Source organism: Python bivittatus, unplaced genomic scaffold, assembly GCF_059951505.1.
Source record: "Python bivittatus isolate LINGU-HERP-01145 unplaced genomic scaffold, Pbiv_v1 ctg000080_np1212, whole genome shotgun sequence".
In the NCBI taxonomy this organism is placed as follows: domain Eukaryota; kingdom Metazoa; phylum Chordata; class Lepidosauria; order Squamata; family Pythonidae; genus Python; species Python bivittatus.
In genome coordinates this window covers 35,885,005-35,904,910 of record NW_028277035.1, presented here as the reverse complement: position 1 = coordinate 35,904,910, position 19,906 = coordinate 35,885,005, and the positions used below count along the sequence as shown (strand labels likewise).

General features: G+C 39.2%; 1 protein-coding gene and 1 pseudogene across 2 annotated transcripts in view; one reads left to right on the top strand and one right to left on the bottom strand.

The window, feature by feature from the left end:
- RNF130 (ring finger protein 130) overlaps positions 1 to 19,906 on the top strand; it is a 77,321-nt gene that overhangs the window by 16,958 nt on the left and 40,457 nt on the right. For both annotated transcript variants that reach the window (XM_088133846.1, XM_088133845.1), the window contains exon 3: positions 824 to 1,074. In XM_088133846.1, coding sequence (XP_087989972.1) covers positions 824 to 1,074 — 251 coding nt within the window. The remainder of the gene's footprint in view (positions 1 to 823; positions 1,075 to 19,906) is intronic.
- LOC148216664 (uncharacterized) lies at positions 11,583 to 13,040 on the bottom strand (annotated as a pseudogene).

Sequence of the window (19,906 nt, the reverse complement as noted above, 5' to 3'; positions counted from 1 at the left end):
GATTTGAAGTGAAAATTTAACAGTGGTTATATTGTCAGTTTACCTTGTAATAATTAAATCTATTGGTTAATAATTACTGCTGTTGTTGGTCTTTAATCTTTTTCTAATCAATGTTATCAGATGACCTTGAATTCTCGCTTTTTGAGATAATTTTTCATATGCTCCTCACACAGTAATATATTACAACAAATGTATATAATTTATAAGCATGATTTCATTGGTCCTTTTCAGTAAGGAGGAGTTAAATCCATAATGAAAGTTTTTTTCCTCTAACTGTCCCAGTTTTCAGTTTTCTTGAAATTCTGAGTTTCTTTCAAATGGGAATTCTTGAAGCCAACATTTTGAAATTATTGCATTTTCAAAATTATTCCTCCTATTTAATTTGTTCTTTTCGCTGCTGCCTTAGACTGGAGTAAACTCCAGATCTTGGAGAAAGAAACTGAAGACATTAATCACTTGGTAGGTATTGTTTCCTGAAGATGCTGGGATTAAGGAACTGTAGTCTCAGAACTAAGGAGATGAATATTTTTTAAAATTTCATCATTTCTTGGTATTATAATTAACAGTTAGATATATATCATTATGAAATCAAATTATAATAAGGAGATACTTGTGAGATACATGAATATATTACTTAGAAGATTTTGGTTATTTCCTAGTTTCTCAGGTTACTAATTAGACTAATTATAGTTTTTTAAACACCCTAAATTTAATAAATGAGCTCTTGATATCTAACAGCACATTGTATAGTTGGAAGAATTCATAATGTATGTTAGCATATCACTCAAATGGTTTCTCTTGTGTATTTTTTTGTTTACTGTAGGAACTGGAGACATTGTTACAGTCATGATCACCGAAATGAAGGTTAAAGAAATCCTGAATTATTTAGAAAAAAATATGTCCGTCCTAATTGCAATAGCCGTGGGAACACGTTATCCAAGCAAAAATGTTAATCGAAGTTCTCTTGTCTTTGTATCCGTATCATTTATAGTTTTGATGATAATTTCTTCAGCATGGCTAATATTTTATTTCATTCAGAAGATCAGATATACCAGTGCACGTGATCGAAACCAGGTAATCTTTGTTTGATTTTCAACATTTGCTGTCTCTCTTGTATAAGAGAATATTGATTTGAATATTCTTCCTACAGTGAAATGTGCAGTATAATTTCAGTCATAAAGAATTTAAAGTTTTACCTAGTGGTAATGCCTTGATAAAAATATGTAAGTATACTAAGAATGCAAATGGTGCTTTGCTAAATATTTAGCTCTTTTGATTTATAATACAAAATTAATGCTTTTGTAGCAGGGAATGTATTTACTTTAAAAGGTCTCCTGCTTAGGTGAACTACTTCTCTATTCTGTTTTTAATGCCATTAAAAAAAACCCCATAACTTCTTGGTAGTAAGAATGAAATTAATCCCAGGAGTTGCAATTAAGTGACTGTAAGGATATCACATAAAATATGCACTCAGTCACAGTAACTATGTATTATTGTCATTCAGCAAAAAAATCCTTCACTCTGAATGGGCTTCTTTTGAAGGAATAGCACTACCATACCCTTGAAAAGTGTCCCCCTGCCCTTCATATAATTGTAGAATTTTCTTTATGAAAAGTGCCTGTTCTACTTTCATCGTGAAAGCTCCTATATTTGCCCATTAAATTGGAAGGAGATTCAAGTGAAATTTTAAACTGATGCAGTTTCTGATGTCATTAAGTGATAAGGACAAACAGGGAATCGTTATCAAGGGCAGAACAGATTCTGTTAATTGTTCTGAAAAGTATGATGCCATTGTTAAGGATTAATTTAGGATCAGTTGCACTGTAATGCAGTCTTTACTCTTGTGGATGTGAAATGCAGTTGTCATTTCTCTGGCATTAAAAACACTGTAAATATACTTTATTGGCTGACAGTATCATAGCTATATGGAAAGAAGACTATCCCTTTGGGTATGTGGAAGGGATAGTGCTCAGTAGATTTTTTTTAAAGTTAGTGAGGAAATGAAATTATTCTCTTCCAAAAAATGAATTTCTTTTGTACTAATGCTTAGTTTTCTCTTTATCTCAGCAGAGAAACTATAGCTCTATGTTAAAGTACTGTAGTTAATTTGAATTTGAATATCTCTGATTGAAAGGAACTTAATTTAATTTAATTTTTTAAACTAAAAAAATCTCAGATTGAAAGGAGCTTGAATACTAAGACCACTACCTGAGAACTTAGATGACTGCTTTAATTAGAGTCTAACTTTTAAAACTTTAAAAAGAGTGTATACTGAATTTTAATAGGGCTTATCATCAGTGACATCACTTCCAGTCCCATACCAGAAGGGCCTCTGATTGGCTGAAAATAGGAAGTGATGTCATGGAAGTGACATTCATTGGTCCAAACCCCGGGGGTGACATCACATCTGCCCACCTCCGGAAGTGGCACTCATTGGCCCAAAACCTGGAATTGACACATATAGAGCCTCCTACCACGTGCATATGTTGGGTTTTTGTAAGACTCAAAAGCAGGCACAAATACACACATGCACACACACGAGCGCAACTTACTTTGTAAGTCTGAAAAGCAGGCATGTGGCCCCCCACCCCACCCCCTTGCAACATAGACTTTTCACACACACTCTACTTTAGCATCTGACCCCTCCTTTTCTAAAAAGGCATTCTTTCTATGCAGTTTAAAAAGCACAACCTCAAACCCAGGAAAAAAGAGCCTTTTAAAATCCTGTTTTAGATTTTGTAAAAGCTAACTACACATAGCTTGCAAGTTGAACTGATAACACAAATACACCTAAACATTTGAAGCATGATCTTTATAAAATTTATTCCAGCCCATCCAGCAAAGTCAGGAAAGTTTAACAGGGAATGAAATACAGCAATCAGCCTAGGAATGTGGCCCCCACCCCACCCCCTTCTTCATTTCCTGCAATAGAGACTTCACACACACACAGAGAGAAAAGAAAGAACATTTTAAAATCCTGAACACACAGGCATTTGATCTCTCCTTTTCTAAAAAGGCATTCTTTCTATGCAGTTTAAAAAGCACAATCTCAAATGCAGGGGAAAAGAGCCTTTTAAAAGCCTGTTTTAGATTTTGTGAAAGCTAACTACACATAGTTTGCAAATTTAACTGATAACACAAATACAACGAAACATTTGAAGCACCCCTCTTTCTAAAATGATTCCAATCCCCCTCCAGCAAAAAGCAGAAAGATGAACAGGGAATTTACAGGCTCATAGCAACTGCAAAAAATGTGCTACCAAACAAGCACCAAGCATATGGGAAGTGTAATGGGGGTGGGTGGGGGGGGCTTTTGTAAGGCTGAAAAGGTAGGGTATGCCCAGGCTTGTTCGGCGCAGGTGCTGAGGGCTCAGCGGGGTGTGAGCGGGCATGCCCACCTTGGTGACCTACCCAAAAATTATTCTGCGCAAGTGCTGAGAGGAGGATGGCTAAGCCCAGACTTGTCAGGCTGTTGTGAAATTTAACGGCTTAAACCCCAGCCTCCATTGGAAAATAACATGGCAACTTCGGATTCCAAAGAAGAGCTTAATAAAGATTCTACAAACTTTTTTACACCGTTAGACACCACCAACACGTAAGACAACTCAAGATCTCTTTTGACAGAATGCAAGAAAAACTGTTGTCGGGGTTTTGATGAAGAAAATGATTACTTCAGACTGATTTTGTATGGATGTTGTAAGCCGTGTTGTAATTTTAGTGATGAGGAGCCACAGAAAACCAAGGAGATACACAGGAAGAATGTGAAAGGCTGAATAGACTTCTTTAGCTCCCAGCAAAGGATGCGGAGAGGGTAAGTAAGTAACTGTCTTTATGTATTATTCTGTAAATCCTGGTGGCTCAGATAGCACAGTAACAGGTTGTTTTATATTTTGCAGTTTCTGAATTAACGCGTAGGAGGCGATCGGTTAAAAGCACACCACTTTTATATACCAGTGGTAACAGCAACAGTGACAAATCTTCTGGAGATTTTTCTGATCTAGAATATAGCAGCAATGCTGTAATATCAGAGAGGCTGAGCTACTTGCACAGCGAGTTAAAGAGCAGCAGCTTAAGTGAAGATTCGCTTGTGACTGTGGGCATGGCTTGTGGGGTACAGAATGTCATCCAGAAAGGGCAACTTACTGTAAAATAGCATGTTGTGAGTCTTTATTTTTTTATGATGATGATAGTGATGATGAGGGGTATATGTCCTAGGCATGCCCTCTGAACTCTGAATTACCAATAAAACCATGTGTGAAAGGAAAATGTGTGATCGTTTGTCAGTGGTGTTTCAGTAAAATGGAGTATGAAAACATTCTAAGGAATGTTTATTATATACCTGGCTGTGTGGGGAGTTATGGCATTGTGAACACCCTTTTTCAGGAGGGAAGGAAATGCGATAAAAACTAACCCTGAAGCAGGTCAAGACATGACTTTCAGGACAAAATGCTTATACCCTACATAAGCCTGCAAGAATTAATTTTCCCAGAAATAAAACAGTGGTGTCTGGTTTAGATCAGCAACAGCAGGCTGATCTCATAGATGTCTCCAAATTTTCTAAGGAAAACCACGGGAAAAAGTTTATCTTAACAGTTACTGTTGTGTTATCTAAATATGCCTGGGCCTCCCCTATATCTGATAAGTTGTGGTGTGAAGTGGCTGCAGCCTTCCAGAACATCTTCAGTGCAGGATGTGCACTGTGAAAGATACAGACAGATGCCAGTAAAGAGTCCTTAAATATTCCTCTGAAGAACTTTTTGCATGTTATGGCATTCATCACTTTGTCGCCCATAGCAAGACTAAAGCAGCCATTATAGAGAGGTTTAACCATACCCTGAAAAATAAACTCTGGAGGTACTTTACAGTTAGAAACACCCATCGGTACATAGACATTTTACCTGGTATTCTTCAAGGGTACAATAGCACCTTCTATCATAGGATCCAGACCACACCTAATACCGTAAATTTGTCTAATGAAAGAGAAGTGTGGATAAGACTGTATGGGGATGTTTTAAAAAGTAAAAGAATGGAAAAACATCTTAAGGTGGATGATCATGTCAGGTTATCCCAACTGAAGGGGAAATTTGAAAAGGGCTATCAGCAAACTTATATGGATGAAATATTCATCATCAAAGAACTGGTGACAAGGTGGGGGGGTGGTCTATAGATTAAAAAGATTACACCAACGGCCTTGTAAAGGGGTCTTTTTACCCAGAGGAGCTCCAGAAGGTTCCTGATGACGGGTATACAGAATTGAAAAAGTTATCAGAAAAAGAGGATGGGGGAAAAATGGAGAGATTCTAGTCAAATGGGCAGGCTAGCCAGAGAAATTCAACAGTTGGGTTAAGGAGAGTAAAGTACACCCTCTTTGATATGTTGCGGTTTTATATCATCCTTCCCAGCAATGCATCAGCTGCTGTTTTCCCCAAAACAAAAGTTGTAATTTTACTATTCAATTAGCGAGGGCGTTGGATCTTCCAGGTTCATGGGAAGTAGAACTAGTAGCAATACAGTACCCACATAGCTGGAACACATTAACTTCAACCAAACATTTTGAAATTCTTATTGAGAGAAAGAAGTGATATTTTTCTTTGAAAAATGGGTACTGTGCCAGCATTGAACAGCTGGTAGAAAATATGAACAAGTTTATATGAGACATCGAGAACGGTCCTTGTGACCCTGCAGTATGATCTGGTGGTTCAGAAATTAATCTTACAGGAGGTGGAACATATAGCATTCTAGTTGGTGAAAACTTGGTCATATATTAGGCTTGTTCCCAGGATTCCATGCCAAAAAATTCCCCTTTGCCACAGATGTGACCAGAGGATTCAATACCGTATATGTTTACACAGACATCGTAGACCCCCAAATAGTAGGTGACTTCTATGTACTGCTACTGCATTGTGTGCCTATGCGGGAGCAAGACAATGATTTCTTTACAGTGACCTATGATCAACCACATTATGTTCCGGTCAGCAAGCATTACATCGATACCATTACTGTAGAAATCAAAACCGATCAAAACAAAAACAGCTGCTTTTATCACAGGAAGGTGGTTGTGAAGCTTAATTTTAGGCCTCAGAAAAGCGAAGGATGGTTATGATCAAGGAGCACGGAAGCCCCCAAGATTATGTGGCCTACTACACAGCACAAGCTGGTCACAGCCTTGCAGACTTCCAAGGAACCCCTGTCATGTACAGGACAGGTTTAGGGGGGGTGTTCCGTGGACTTTTTCAAAAATCAATGCCGTTTCTGAGGAAAGGATTAGAAATCATTCAACCGCACGTGAAATCTGCAGTCAAGAACATTGTCAGAGGCGGGGCAGTTTGTATCCCATGTTGAGGGTGGGCAAGAAGGTTTGGGTATGGTCATAGCCAGGAAGAATTATGCAATAGGGCCGCCTATTCCATTTAAAAAGAGAAAGATTGTGAAAAAAAACCCCATCATACAAAGAGGAGATGTGCACAGAAGAGGAGGCGCTGTGACAAGTGAGACATATTCTAATACAAAATGGCATTTATCCATGTGGCTTCAGAGGAATGTATGAAATCAGAACTGGATCTTTTTCAACTGGCACCTACATAAACCAGTATTGAAAACAGCATGTATGTCGAGATCCCACCTTTATCTTCACACCCTTGGAATTTTTTATCACAGGACATGATGAGCATTACACGGGGATTTAAACAACACCCTGCTGTACGCAAATTGCAAGATTGTAAAGGCTGATGGTACGGATATTGGTGATGGTGTCAGGGTGGCACTAATCAACTACCCTCTAGCATCGCTTTTAATCAGCTGGATGTCACCTTGGGAGATTGATTCACTACACAGACCCACCATTGCTATTTTTATCTGACCATCTGATTCTGAACTTTGGTGATGATGTGCTGGGTACCCAATTTACAACCAGTGGTTTTTACAAAGATGACTCAACACTCATGGAGAGTACTCTGCTGACACCCACAGGCAACTGGAGTTTTCGAGCGAGAGTGAGACACACAGCTAGTAGTCATAAATGGGACCTGCTTGGGCCTTTGCCTGGCAATCTCTTTTCAAGACAAGCTGCTGATTAATGGGGTAGATGTGAAAGTCAAACTCACAAGAAGCAGGAATGAGTTTTGCCTGATGAAGGATGGCAATGTGAATTACAAAGTGCAAATCCTCTCAGCTTCTCTCTTTGTAAAATGTGTAAAAGTGGCACTAGGAGTGTGCTTGGGTCACACGGAAGCTTTGCTCATATCCAATGCCAAATATCCCATTGATCGAGTGGGAATGAAGGTTTACAGCATTCCAGGAGGCAGCCTTGTGTGTAATCAGGAAAACCTATTTCTGGGCCAGCTACCTAAACAATTAGTGATCGGTTTTGTGGACAATGCATCCTTTAGCAGAGATTATGAAAGAAACCCATTCAATTTTCAACACAGCAATGTCAATTTTTGTGCCCTGTATTGTGACAGTGAACAGATTCCCCCCAAAGCCTTTTCAGCCTGATTATGAGCACCACCTTTTTGTGAGAGAGTACATGCAGATGGTACAGGTGTCAGGCAAAGGTATGAAAGGCAGTTGTTAATCAGTCGGGAAGAGTTTGGCCACGGCTATACTGTGTACTGCTTTGACTTGAGCCCTGATCAGGAGGGCTCTGAGCTCTATTCTTTGATCAGGAACAGTAACCTCAGAACAGAAATTAGATTTGCACAACTCCTCCCCAATACCATCAATATGATTCTCTATGCGATCTTTGAAAACCTTATTGAAATAAGTAACACAAGGAACATGCTTGTTGATTACATGTGAGAATGGACACCCTACAGCTCCTCCATTTGTTCTCTGGAAATACTGCCTTTCTAAGAGTCTACCCTGTGACCTGCTACCCAAGAGAAAAATCTCCAAAAGACATTTTGGGTTCATTATAAACACCCATCCTCAAACTCTGCCTGGTGAACATTGGCTAGTCCTCTACTTCCCATCTCCTGGATATGGTGAATTTTTTTATTCTTATGGAAGACCACCAGATAGCCCCGACTTTCCCGGATCTGTACTGAAGTTTTTAGAGCTGCAAGCTGAGAAGTACACATTTCACCAGCATCAACTGCAACACACCCATGCGATGACCTGCAGACAACACTGTGTTTTTTCTACTGAACCGATTTAAAGGTATGGATTATGAAAATACCTTAAAGTGGTACTCTGAGGACAATGTTAAGAATGATCAAATGGTAAAGCAGTTTATAAAAAGTATAAAGTTGGAAGGGGGTTTGGAACCTGTACTCATTATCAGTGTATGCAAACAAATTTGTCTTATAAAATAAAGACAACTTTTTGCTTGTTTCACGTTTTTAATCATTTTACAAATTGAGCCAATCACCAAACCTAAGCCTACTTCTAGGATTTAGCATCCAAGGTTTAGAGGGGGTATTGGTAAACAGAGGCTTCTGAGCCCTAAAAGGAGCAGGCATAACAGAGTCAGGGCTAGTAGATGTTTTGACCTTAAGAGCCACAGACTCTTTAGCTTTTCTAATTGGTCTTTAACAGTGGTAGATCCCAGCACAGAGGTTGGTAACATTCACCTCAGCCATGCTCTTCAGAAATTCATCCCATCCTTTAGGTCTCCATTTATCAGCATATGCTTGGTGTTGTGAGGTACCTTTCACAGGTCTAAAATATTAGTACCAAGAATAGGTATGCCTTTGCATAAAAAGGTACCACGTTCATCCCAGTCTGAAATGTCCTGATGCTGTTTCATTTTGTTCAACAAAAGTTCAGCATTTTTCCTGTAATGCATGCTCACACTCCCCAGGATATCACACATTGTTGTGTCCTGTGGAGATGGCTGTGACGCCTGTTCCGGTAATGCCGGAGGTGGCTGAGGATCTTCAGGTGGGTAAATGAGATTCAGTCTGCCCTTTTCAGACTTGTTTTGTCCAGTTAGTCTTAGAAACCTCTGAAGCACAGAATTGTAGAGCTTAATCTTGTCCTCACTCAAATCAGATCTCTGAAGAATGGCACATATCTCATCATCCAGCCAGTTATTGGCCATAGTCCCCATAGTAGGCACCCTACCCTGTAATTGCTCCATCTGGTGATGTGACACCAGATACATTTTTTCAGCACAATCCATGGTTTATCTGGTTAATAGGCTGGTCACCAATGGAATAGCGGCCCCTACTAAGTCCTCCTGACTGGTGAATGATCTGTTTCTTCTTTCTGAGCGAGACCTTTCTATCACTCAACTTTTTAATCACACCTTTCTTTCTCTTTAATGTGTGGAATTGTGAAGGTTTCAGAGAAAAGTTTCCTTTTAAAGTGTTCAGGGCTATTTCTGCTATTGCGCCTACCAGATCATTATTAGCACTGCATAAGATGGCCTTTCTCTGTTTTGGACCAGCCTTTACTAAGATTTAAAAAAAAAAATTCTGTGCACCCTCTCTGATATCCTGGATGAGCTAACGCTATGATACCTGAGTGGTTGCTTTTCTTTTTCTTTTTCTCAGTGTAAACAACAGGCCAATCAGATGGAAAGAGGCCCGTTCTCAACCTGTAGATTTCTGGAGTAGTGGCTGCCAAATCTACCAAAAGGTTGCTGTGGGGGTTGTGAGTGGCATCTTGGAATACCTCTAAAAAGTACTGTGTTTTTTGGGGGGTACATCTGACGAGCCAGCATGACAAGTTGCATCTGATCATGGGGACAGCAGAATAAAACCAAATATATGGAATTCAGAGCTATTGTTCTCATTTTCTTACCTTGGAAATACAGGTTTTGAAGTACGAGAATAATGCTCAGGTTTCTGTGATGAACGTACTGTGTAAAAGCCTTCTCTGTTTGATTGTTGTCACTTGCAGAGGCCATGAGATCATCTACCACCGCTAAATTGATTTGATTTGGTGGAAACAAATTATCTTCAAAAGAGGCCAGAAGACCCACCATAAACTTAATATAAGGGAATTTATTAAGCAATTCTTTGTACAGAGGCTGCCAACAGCTATAAAACCATACAATATTTTGAGGCATTTGAGACAACACAATCTTGCCATGTTCTAACATTTGCTTGATAAAAAAAGATTTGCCACAATTGGACGGTCTGCTTATAATACAAGAGAAAGGGTGTACAAGCTGTACAAAGTTTTCCATCACGCTTAATATCCGCAAGGCAGTGTACAGTAATCCTCACTCTTTAGTGCCCTCTTATTATACACCACTTTTAGAGTTTTTCTGAGTACCTGCATTTCTAGTGCCCACTGTTTCTTAACCCTAACAATTCCCAGTTGTTCTTTCCAGATCCCTATCTTTTCCCCCTCCCCAGACAGACAATAATCATCTACGAAATCTTTCAAGCTGTCAAAATTAACCTTATTACGATTAGCCCTGTTTAGCATAAGTCCCTTCATCTTTAGCACAGCTTCCCCATTTGACAAAGCATACCGGTATGTTTTGGGGCCTACTGCCACAAACTCGGTGATTGTGTTATTTGGCGGGATCTCACTCATCAGTTGCCCTAAATAATCCCCTAATGGCGGTGTCCACGCCCCTTCTCTATTAATAAAAATGACAGAATTGGTTTCATAATACAGACACTTCTCACTCAAGCCCTCCAGTAGCCTCTATAATTCCAGCTGTGTGTAAGCTGTTGTAAAACTGGCAATGAACACATTAGTACACGTGGCTTTGGTTGGATGGTGTTTGGCTGTTTTCCATGTCACAACTGTTGTCTCTGTGTCCACAAACTCACATAAGGAAACTTTATAATAGAGCACAAAAAGATATTTAAATAACTCCTCAGGATGTTTCACCACAAATGTAGTCGTGTGGTTAGTGTTCTGCCCAAATTTACCCCACAGCAAGTTTAAAAAGAGCTTGGTAATCTGCCTTTTAGCAGAGTTTACTTCAATATGCTCACGTCATAAACAGACACCTTCCATCTTTTCATAATCCTGAATATACTGCTCTTTATCCTGTTCTGTTTTGCACCGATCAGGGTAGCCACTGGCCTCCTGCTTTTCTCTGACATGCGTGTTAACATAACCCGTAAACAACGTACCTGTCTTTCTTTCAAAATGCCAGATCTCATAGATTTCTGCAATTCTGTAACCTTTTTCTAAAGCTACATTCAGCTCAACAGTCAGGACTCTTTCTTCATCACTGTGTTTACACAGAGTGATCTGTTGCTTTTCTGTGCAGGTTGCGCACAGACTAAACATTAATTTACCCCCTGATTTATGGGGCAGGACTGGAAAGTAGCAGTTCCTAGACACTTTAGCAAGCCTGAAATACTGCTTTATGTCCCCAAAGTTTTCATAGAGGATTTGTGGATGACCAATCGGATAGTCCTTGTTCTTGTTCAGAAAGGGATACAAGCTGGTGAAGTCATAATATAAGACTTGTTCCCTGGGTTTTGGCTTGTAGTACAGGCATGTAGTATTTGTTCTACCACCAAAAAAAGCATCTCGTGGGCTCAAAGGGGTTGGGAGATTGTTCTCAGCTAGAAATCACTTCAAAGACATGTCAGACTCTGCCATAGCATTCCATTTGTGTTCCCAGATGCTGCACACAGCATAACCCAGATCCCTGAGGTATTCTTCTTTATTCCTGTTCGGTTGTTCAGTGCCCCATAGGTTGAATCAAGTAAGCTGTAGAAGTCCTTTGCAGAGTAGCAGACAGGACAACCATGAAAAAAACACCCGTTAAATTAAAAGGCTGTGGGGGTTCCATTTATGATAGCAAAACCATCTAAAAAATAATTACCCACTTGCTTTTCGCCTCCTTGCAGGGCATGTTAAATATTGAGCTTCTCAGTGTGTGCTATATACATCAGCCATTGTGTGGCGGGTGGAGAATACCTTTTCTGGGACTTCTGGTAACTGTCCAAAGGGGTTAGTGCAATGGCATTATTCTCCAAATACATGAAGCAGAAGTGTGCCATGCAGACAGAGGCCAATGTCAGGGACTGGAAGGGATCAATGCATTGAATCTCAATCTCCTCAGCAATATCTCCCCCACAAACTCTGAGAAACTCGTGCTCTGTCATTTTCATCACTTGTTCCCTAAACCGGTTACAAACCTCCCTCAGTATCTCCACATCTTGTCTGCAGTAGTAAGCCAGATCCTTTTTTAGTTTAAAAATGGTTCCTGGATTAGCAGCATACCACTTCAGAAATTCTTCTCTCTCACCGGGCATCATAGTTTCAGGGCTGTAATACTTGGCACCAGGCAGTGGCCCCACATAATGTTGATTGTCCACCATGTTGAACAAATGGGGAAAATAACCTTTGCACCCCTGAAATCCCATAGCTTTGGGTAGTTTGCTTAATTTAAGGGGCAAAAAGGAGAGGCTGTTGATAAACCGAATACCTGTAATACCTAACAGTTACCTAACCTCCCTGCCTTAAAAGTTGAACCTGGACCTTTTCACAGATCAGTTGCCAGAGGATTAGATATCCGTCATATTCCTTGGAGTTGTGAGCAATAAAGGCGCATCCTTTAAACTTCAGATTTATCAACTTTTTCACAAATTGATCCAGATATCTTTCGCCATAACATTCCCACCTCATCACATCCTCATCCCCTAACATGTCCATGGCATAGATTAGTTTGATATGTGTGTCCTGGTTTCTTGACAACATTCAAAATAATAAACAATGTATTTGTACATGTTTGTGGTCAAGGCATCGGTTTCAGAAAACATAAATGATCTTCCAGGCTATCTACTTTCTCATGGCACTGCCCACACTTGCTTTTCTTACATTTTTTTGTGAGGGGTAAAATCATAAATACCGCACATGCCACAAAATACCTTATTCTTACAATCAGTCTTTCCTTTCTATGCCAGTTGTAAATGCTTTTCAAGGCAGTCCTTAGAGTGACAAAGCAATTTGCAGTTACTGCACCTTGGCTTCTCCACAGCCATCCTCATGACACATTGGCTCCAGACACACCCAACAGGAGAATTGGCAATCATGGTTAAATTTGTGGTGATAGGCCGTGTGGCAGAATTCTCAGAAATAGCGTTCACCCAGGAAACCCTTGATGTTTTTGATCCCATAGTAATATTTGTTATGTAACAATATAAACACCCATTTTTCTTGTTGGGGCCTACCTGTGACAAAAAAAACAGCACCCCATTGATTATAAAACAAAATCTTTATGGTTATACCTAGATATTTTTCAAAGAAGAGTACCTGTGAAAAATCAGTTCTGTTTTCTGTGGAAACACCCAGCTTGTTATGGAGATCCCTGGCTCTAGTAATGATTTCTTGCTTTGTAAATCTAACAAATACACCAGGCAACCAGCAAAACATAGAAACTCACCCTCCAAATTGAAATCAATCTGATGGTGTCTTTTTTCCTCAAGAACCCTGGTGAATAGCTCCATGCTTAACTTCCTAAGGCTGCCCCCCTCTCTGTTCTTCACAATGGTGACCACCAGTTGTAAACAGCCACCCCACAACATCTCTACATTGCTCTGTAGCATGTTTTCAACATGATTCAGGAACTCATCAGCATTTAAATCATCCCTGTCTCTCCTAACAGAAAAGAGACCCTCTCTTCCAGCTCTATCCAACCAGAGCTGAACAAAATCATTGGGTCTTATTTCCCTAGAAATATTGTTCAAAAAATTCTGTATTGCATTATGAATAACATCTATAGCCTGTGCGACTAAACAGATACAATCAAGGTTTACAAATCTATAACGGGTCTAATGTTCCACAGCATTGTAATTATGGATATATCTTTCCCACATCTGAAGGCTGTCCAGGTACACATCCAGGTTTTGAGTGTTTATGGCGCTTGGCCCCGCTGCCTATTGTATCTCTTCTGCTAATTGAGATTCTGGCATAGACCATTCTGTGCTGGTAACACTATCCGCCATTCTTCTTTGTTTTTTTGCAGGCAGGCTCTGGCTAAAACAACAGAAACAGCAGAAATCAAATAAATAAATAAATAACACCGGTAACATTCATAAAGATATGGCAGCCCTTCATAGTTTTCTGAAACGGCTTGCATTTGGATAAAACAATGTAGATATTTACCTTCGAAAGGATCCTGTGACCTAAGAGATGTAGAAGGCCGATGGTCTATAATCTGCTGATCCCCTTGTACATCTGCGGGCATTGTAAAATTGGCATAGTTGTGATTACCCTGCCATACTGAAGGAAAAGAAAAGCGATAGGGTCAGAATTGTTGCAGAAATGATGAGTCTGGTGAAGTGTATGTAACAAGAAAAAAAAGAATACCTTCGTAGGCCTTCAGACACTGTGAGTCTGACACATCATTCTAATGAAAGAAAACAAATAAATTATAAATACTGTTCTGCATCTAACAGGGTCTATATCTTAAAATTAGCCATAAAATTACTTACATTAGTGGCACCCATTCTGAGAGAAGGGCTTCTTTCCTGACAAATGTTGCAGGATGGATGGCCAAGTTTCTGCTAGATAAAGCCTCCGGATAAGACCTGGCCCCTATTGCAGTCATCAAATGTACAATGTCAGAGACACTGAATTCTTAACATCTTTTTTTGGAACAAAACAAAACAAAAAACAGGCAAGGCCCCACTGTAAACCCTTTTAAATAATAATACACATGTTTAAATAAGGGTTAACAAAAAGAAATAAAACAGATTTCACATGATTTGTAAATATGTTTATTATACATTCACTGGATGTCAATTATCATTTTTTGTAATTAATTTCTGTAACATTCTGACTTATTCTCTTGAGAGACATAGGGGTTTCATTATATACACTTGTCATTAATGAAAGCAGATTATTGTGCTTCTCAATATGTTGCATGAATGCATTGAGTTCACCCAGTGTATCTCACGTGAAATATAATTTATTCATTTGGTTGGAAATGTTGATGATGACCCAGAGGATGTGAGTTGATAAAACTTGAATGCATACGTTTTTAATAATATCTGCTTCATCAACTCCATCCACTTGGTCTTCCCCCTTTAGACAACCCATTAAATAATGATGCAGTATTTTTATGACACAGGCTTTCAAAATCTGTGATAAGCTAGCAACTTCAGGCACCATCATTTCTAAAAGAGGAAATAATACAGACAACCAGTTTCAACTCATCAAAGTACTATTTTCTTAATCTCTGTTTTTACTTATCATTCGGTGATTGACAGAACCTGCAATAACAATACTTTATAAGCACATCCTGTGCATTCTCATCAAAGAGATTACATAAATTTATCTTTTTCTTAACTCTGTGACCCTGCTTTCCAGGTTTGGGGGTAAATGTTACATAAGACAAATTACAGTCAGACTCTGCCATATTATTTTTCAAAACCAGACTGGAGTTTTGAACCATTGGACTTCACAACCGCCTGACAAGCCTGGGCATGCTCGCCCTTCCCTCAGCACTTGCACAGAATCATTTTTGGGTAGGTCATCAAAGCGGGCATGCTCACTCACACCTGCCCCCCCCAGCACATGCGCCAAACAAGCCTGGCCATGCCCTGCCTTTTGAGCCTTACAAAAGCTCCCCCCCTGCCCTGCTACACTTCCCATATGCTTGGTGCTTGTTTGGCAGCACATTTGTTGCAGTTGCTGTGAGCCTGTAAATCCCCTCTTCATCTTTCTGCTTTTGGTTGGAGAGGGATTGGAATCGTTTTAGAAAGAGGGGTGCTTCAAATGTTTCGTTGTATTTGTGTTATCAGTTAAATTTGCAAACTGTGTAGTTAGCTTTTATAAAATCTAAAACAGGCTTTTAAAAGGCTCTTTTTCCCTGCATTTGAGATTGTGCTTTTTAAACTGCATAGAAAGAATGCCTTTTTCGAAAAGGAGAGGTCAAATGCCTGTGTGTTCAGGATTTTAAAATGTTCTTTCTTTCCTGGGTGTGTGTGTGTGAAATCTCTGTTGCAGGAAATGAAGAAGGGGGGCAGGGTGGGGGGCCACATGCCTGCTTTTCAGACTTATAAAGTAAGTTGTGCCTCTGTTGTGTTTGTGTGTGTTTGTATTTGTGCCTGCTTTTGAGCCTTACAAAAACCCAACATGTCCATGTGGTGAGAGGGTCTATATGTGTCAATTCCAGGTTCTGGGCCAATGAGTGTCACTTCCAGGGTGGGTCTATGTATGTCACATCTGGATTTTGGGCCAATGAGTGCCATTTCTGGACGTGGATGGGTGTGATGTCACCCCTAGGGTTTGGACCAATGAACATCACTTTCTATTTTCAACCAATCAGAGGCCCTTCCGGTGCGGGACCGGAAGTGACATCACTGATGGAGCTGATGATAAGCCCTGTTAAAATTTAGTATACACTTTTACTACTAACATGTTTTCTGTGATTTAAAGGACACATCTTTATAGTTTTCTTGGCAATAATATAAAAGTGGTTTTCATGGCCTTCCTTGTGGATTTTTTTTTTTTAACTTCCCATTCTAGCTGAAAATCCTGAGATTGCCTTGTGGTCTCCAAATATTAGCTGGGTCTCAACTTGGAATTCAAACAAGATCAGTTAGCTGTACCCATTTAGTTTGGCAAAAGAAAAAAAAACATGTTTACATATAGGCACTGGTCTGTCATTGTATATGCAGCTTTCTTCTATTACATTTCTATAATGTCATCTACAATTTTGAGGTATTTCAGCTAAAATGCCTGATAGAACACCATCTAAAAATACAGTACACAAAAATATAGGACTAAGGGTAGGAGCATGCTTAAATGGGTAGGGAGAGGAGTTAACTCTTTTAACCCTAAAAGTTGTATATTAGAATCTGAGTTTCTAATTACTATTTTTCATATGTGTACATAAATATGTGTGTATGTGGGTCTCTCTCTATATATACATAGTTTTCTCTCTCTCATATATATATATATAAGAAGTTTTGTTAATTTTTTCCAACAAATGTTCCTTAGTTTTGAAGCTTAGCATACATGTGTTATACTGAATACACACTAACAGTTTACATTAGCATAGGCAAACTGGACATTACATTTTTCCACAAAAATATATGCTTTTGGTCGCTAAGTCAGTTCCTACCATCCCCAACAGATATCTTCCCCTTGTTTGCCATTAATTCTTACCTAGCATAGTTTATACTAGCTGAGAATTATAGGAATTTGGTTTAACAGATTTGAAGGGCACCAGCAAGGAAAGAAAAAATAATAGTGACATAAAATTGGTTTATTCTATGTGAACTTCACTTATTCTTCAGAGTGATGGAGAAAAACTTAAAAAACAGAATATTGGTTGAGAAAAAATGCTTTGTCATTCAAACTGCTTGTGGGACACAATATCCTAATTAGCTGCCTAAATTTAAATATCCAAACATTCTGTATAACAGTTAAGTGCTGGGGTGGGGGGAGCATTTTAAGCCAGGAGAAGTAACTGTGTATTAGAAACTAATATTAGAAAATCCTTTATAATCCTTGTTGTCTCCTTCAGAAGCAAAGATAGATTTTTAGTTTGAATATTGATTATTGTAGTTCCCTTTGTGTGCACAAAACAGCCTATAATGCCTACCTATCTCCCTCAAAGTTCAGAAAGTTAGATATCCTTCAGATACTGATTAGAGCAAAAGTGGAAAACCTGTACCATGAGTTTCATACTTAATAAACTTCATGTACTTATGTCTTTGGCATCTCTACTTCATGTAGCCTACAGCATGCGTGGGAGATGACTACTTAAATATGATCACTATCATAAAATAATCACTATTCTGACAGGATTTACTGGCATGTAGCCATGACAGGTTAGCTACAAGAAGTGTTTCCTTAAAGAGGAAGATTAGAGAAACAAACTGGTAATATTTTCAAGAGTTGTTTTATTGAAATGGGAAAGAGTGTAAAGAAAATAGAATATAATTGAATTAAAAACGATTACATGTCCAAGTAAGAGTGCACAAGATATTAGACTTACATCTACTAACAGCAATGATAGTGATACAAAGTTTAACTGAATATACAGATTTATTGCTACCCCTTGATATATTATGAAAATACTTCTGAAAGGAAGTATCAACTAATACTGTTCTGCATGCTAATGCTAAAACTTCTATATTGTTCCAAAGTTGATACCTTTTAAATAGTATTGTTACAAATATGTATATTTGTATATGTACATGTTTAAAATAGAATGTATTAGACCTTCTAAAAAACATTTCTTGTCATTATATGATACAAAATGTTCTGTAGATTTTGCCAGTGTATCCAGATATTCATGCTTTGACATGTTAGATGGTGTGGGAAATCAGATACTATATGGTATTCTCATCTTATTGTATTACACATTTCAGCAGGGGTCAAGTCAAGTCATTTGTTTCACTTTAAAACATCTATGTTCATAGTGCTTAATTATTTCTATATTTCAAACTTTTTATCATTATACTTTCATCTCTTTGCCATTTGAAAACTATAACATGTAAACACTTGGAATGCAGTGTTCCTATATATAAGCTATTTCTGCGTTTGAGATATCCATTGTTGTTGTTTAGTCGTTAAGTCGTGTCCGACTCTTCGTGACCCCATGAACCATATTGCGCCAGGCCTTCCTGTCCTTCACTGCCTCCCTGAGTTTGCTCAGTTTCATGCTCATTGCTTCAGTGATGCTATCTAACCATCTCATCCTCTGCCGTCCTCTTCTCCTTTTGCCTTCAATCTTTCCCAGCATCAGGGTCTTCTCCAAAGAGATCTCTCTTCGCATTAGGTGGCCAAAGTATCTGAGCTTGAGCTTCATTATCGATCCTTCCAATGAGCAGTCAGGGTTGATTTCCTTTAAGATTGACTGGTTTGACCTCCTAGCAGTCCAGGGGACTCTCAAGAGTCTTCTCCAGCACCACAGTTCAAAGGCATCAATTCTTCGGCGCTTGGCCTTTTTATGGTCCAGCTCTCACAGCCATACATTACTACTGGAAAAACCATAGCTTTGACTATGCGGATCTTTGTTGGCAAGGTGACGTCTCTGCTTTTTAATATGCTATCTAGGCTTGCCATAGCTTTCCTCCCAAGGAGCAAGCGTCTTTTAATTTCATGGCTGCAGTCTCCATCTGCGGTGATCTTGGAGCCCAAATAAATGAAGTCTGTTACTGCTTCCATTTCTACCCCTTCTATTTGCCAGGAATTGATGGGTCCAGATGCCATGATCTTAGTTTTTTTAATGTTGAGTTTCAAGCCAGCTTTTGCACTCTCCTCTTTCACCCTCATCAAGAGGCTCTTTAGTTCTTCTTCACTTTCTGCCATTAGGGTGGTATCATCCGCATATCTGAGGTTGTTGATGATTCTCCCTGCAATCTTAATTCCGGCTTGTGATTCTTCCAGCCTGGCATTTCTCATGATGTACTCTGCATATAGGTTAAATAAGCAGGGTGACAGTATACAGCCTTGTCGTACACCTTTCCCTATTTTGAACCAATCGGTTGTTCCATGACCGGTTCTAACTGTTGCTTCTTGGCCCGCATACAGATTTCTCAGGAGACAGGTAAGGTGGTCTGGTACTCCCATCTCTTTAAGAATTTGCCACAGTTTGTTGTGATCCACACAATCAAAGGCTTTTGCATAGTCAATGAAGCAGAAGTAGATATTTTTCTGGAACTCTTGTGCTTTCTCCATGATCCAGCGAATGTTGGCGATTTGATCTCTAGTTCCTCTGCCTCTTCGAAACCCAGCTTGTACATCCGGTAGTTCTCGGTTCATGTATTGCTGAAGCCTAGCTTGTAGGATTTTGAGCATAACCTTGCTAGCATGTGAAATAAGTGCAATTGTGCGATAGTTTGAGCATTCTTTGGCGTTGCCCTTCTTTGGAATTGGAACGTAAACTGACCTTTTCCAATCCCGTGGCCACTGTTGCGTTTTCCAAACTTGCTGGCATATTGAGTGCAGCACTTTAACACCATCATCTTTTAGTATTTTAAATAACTCAGCTGGAATACTGTCATCTCCACTAGCTTTGTTGTTA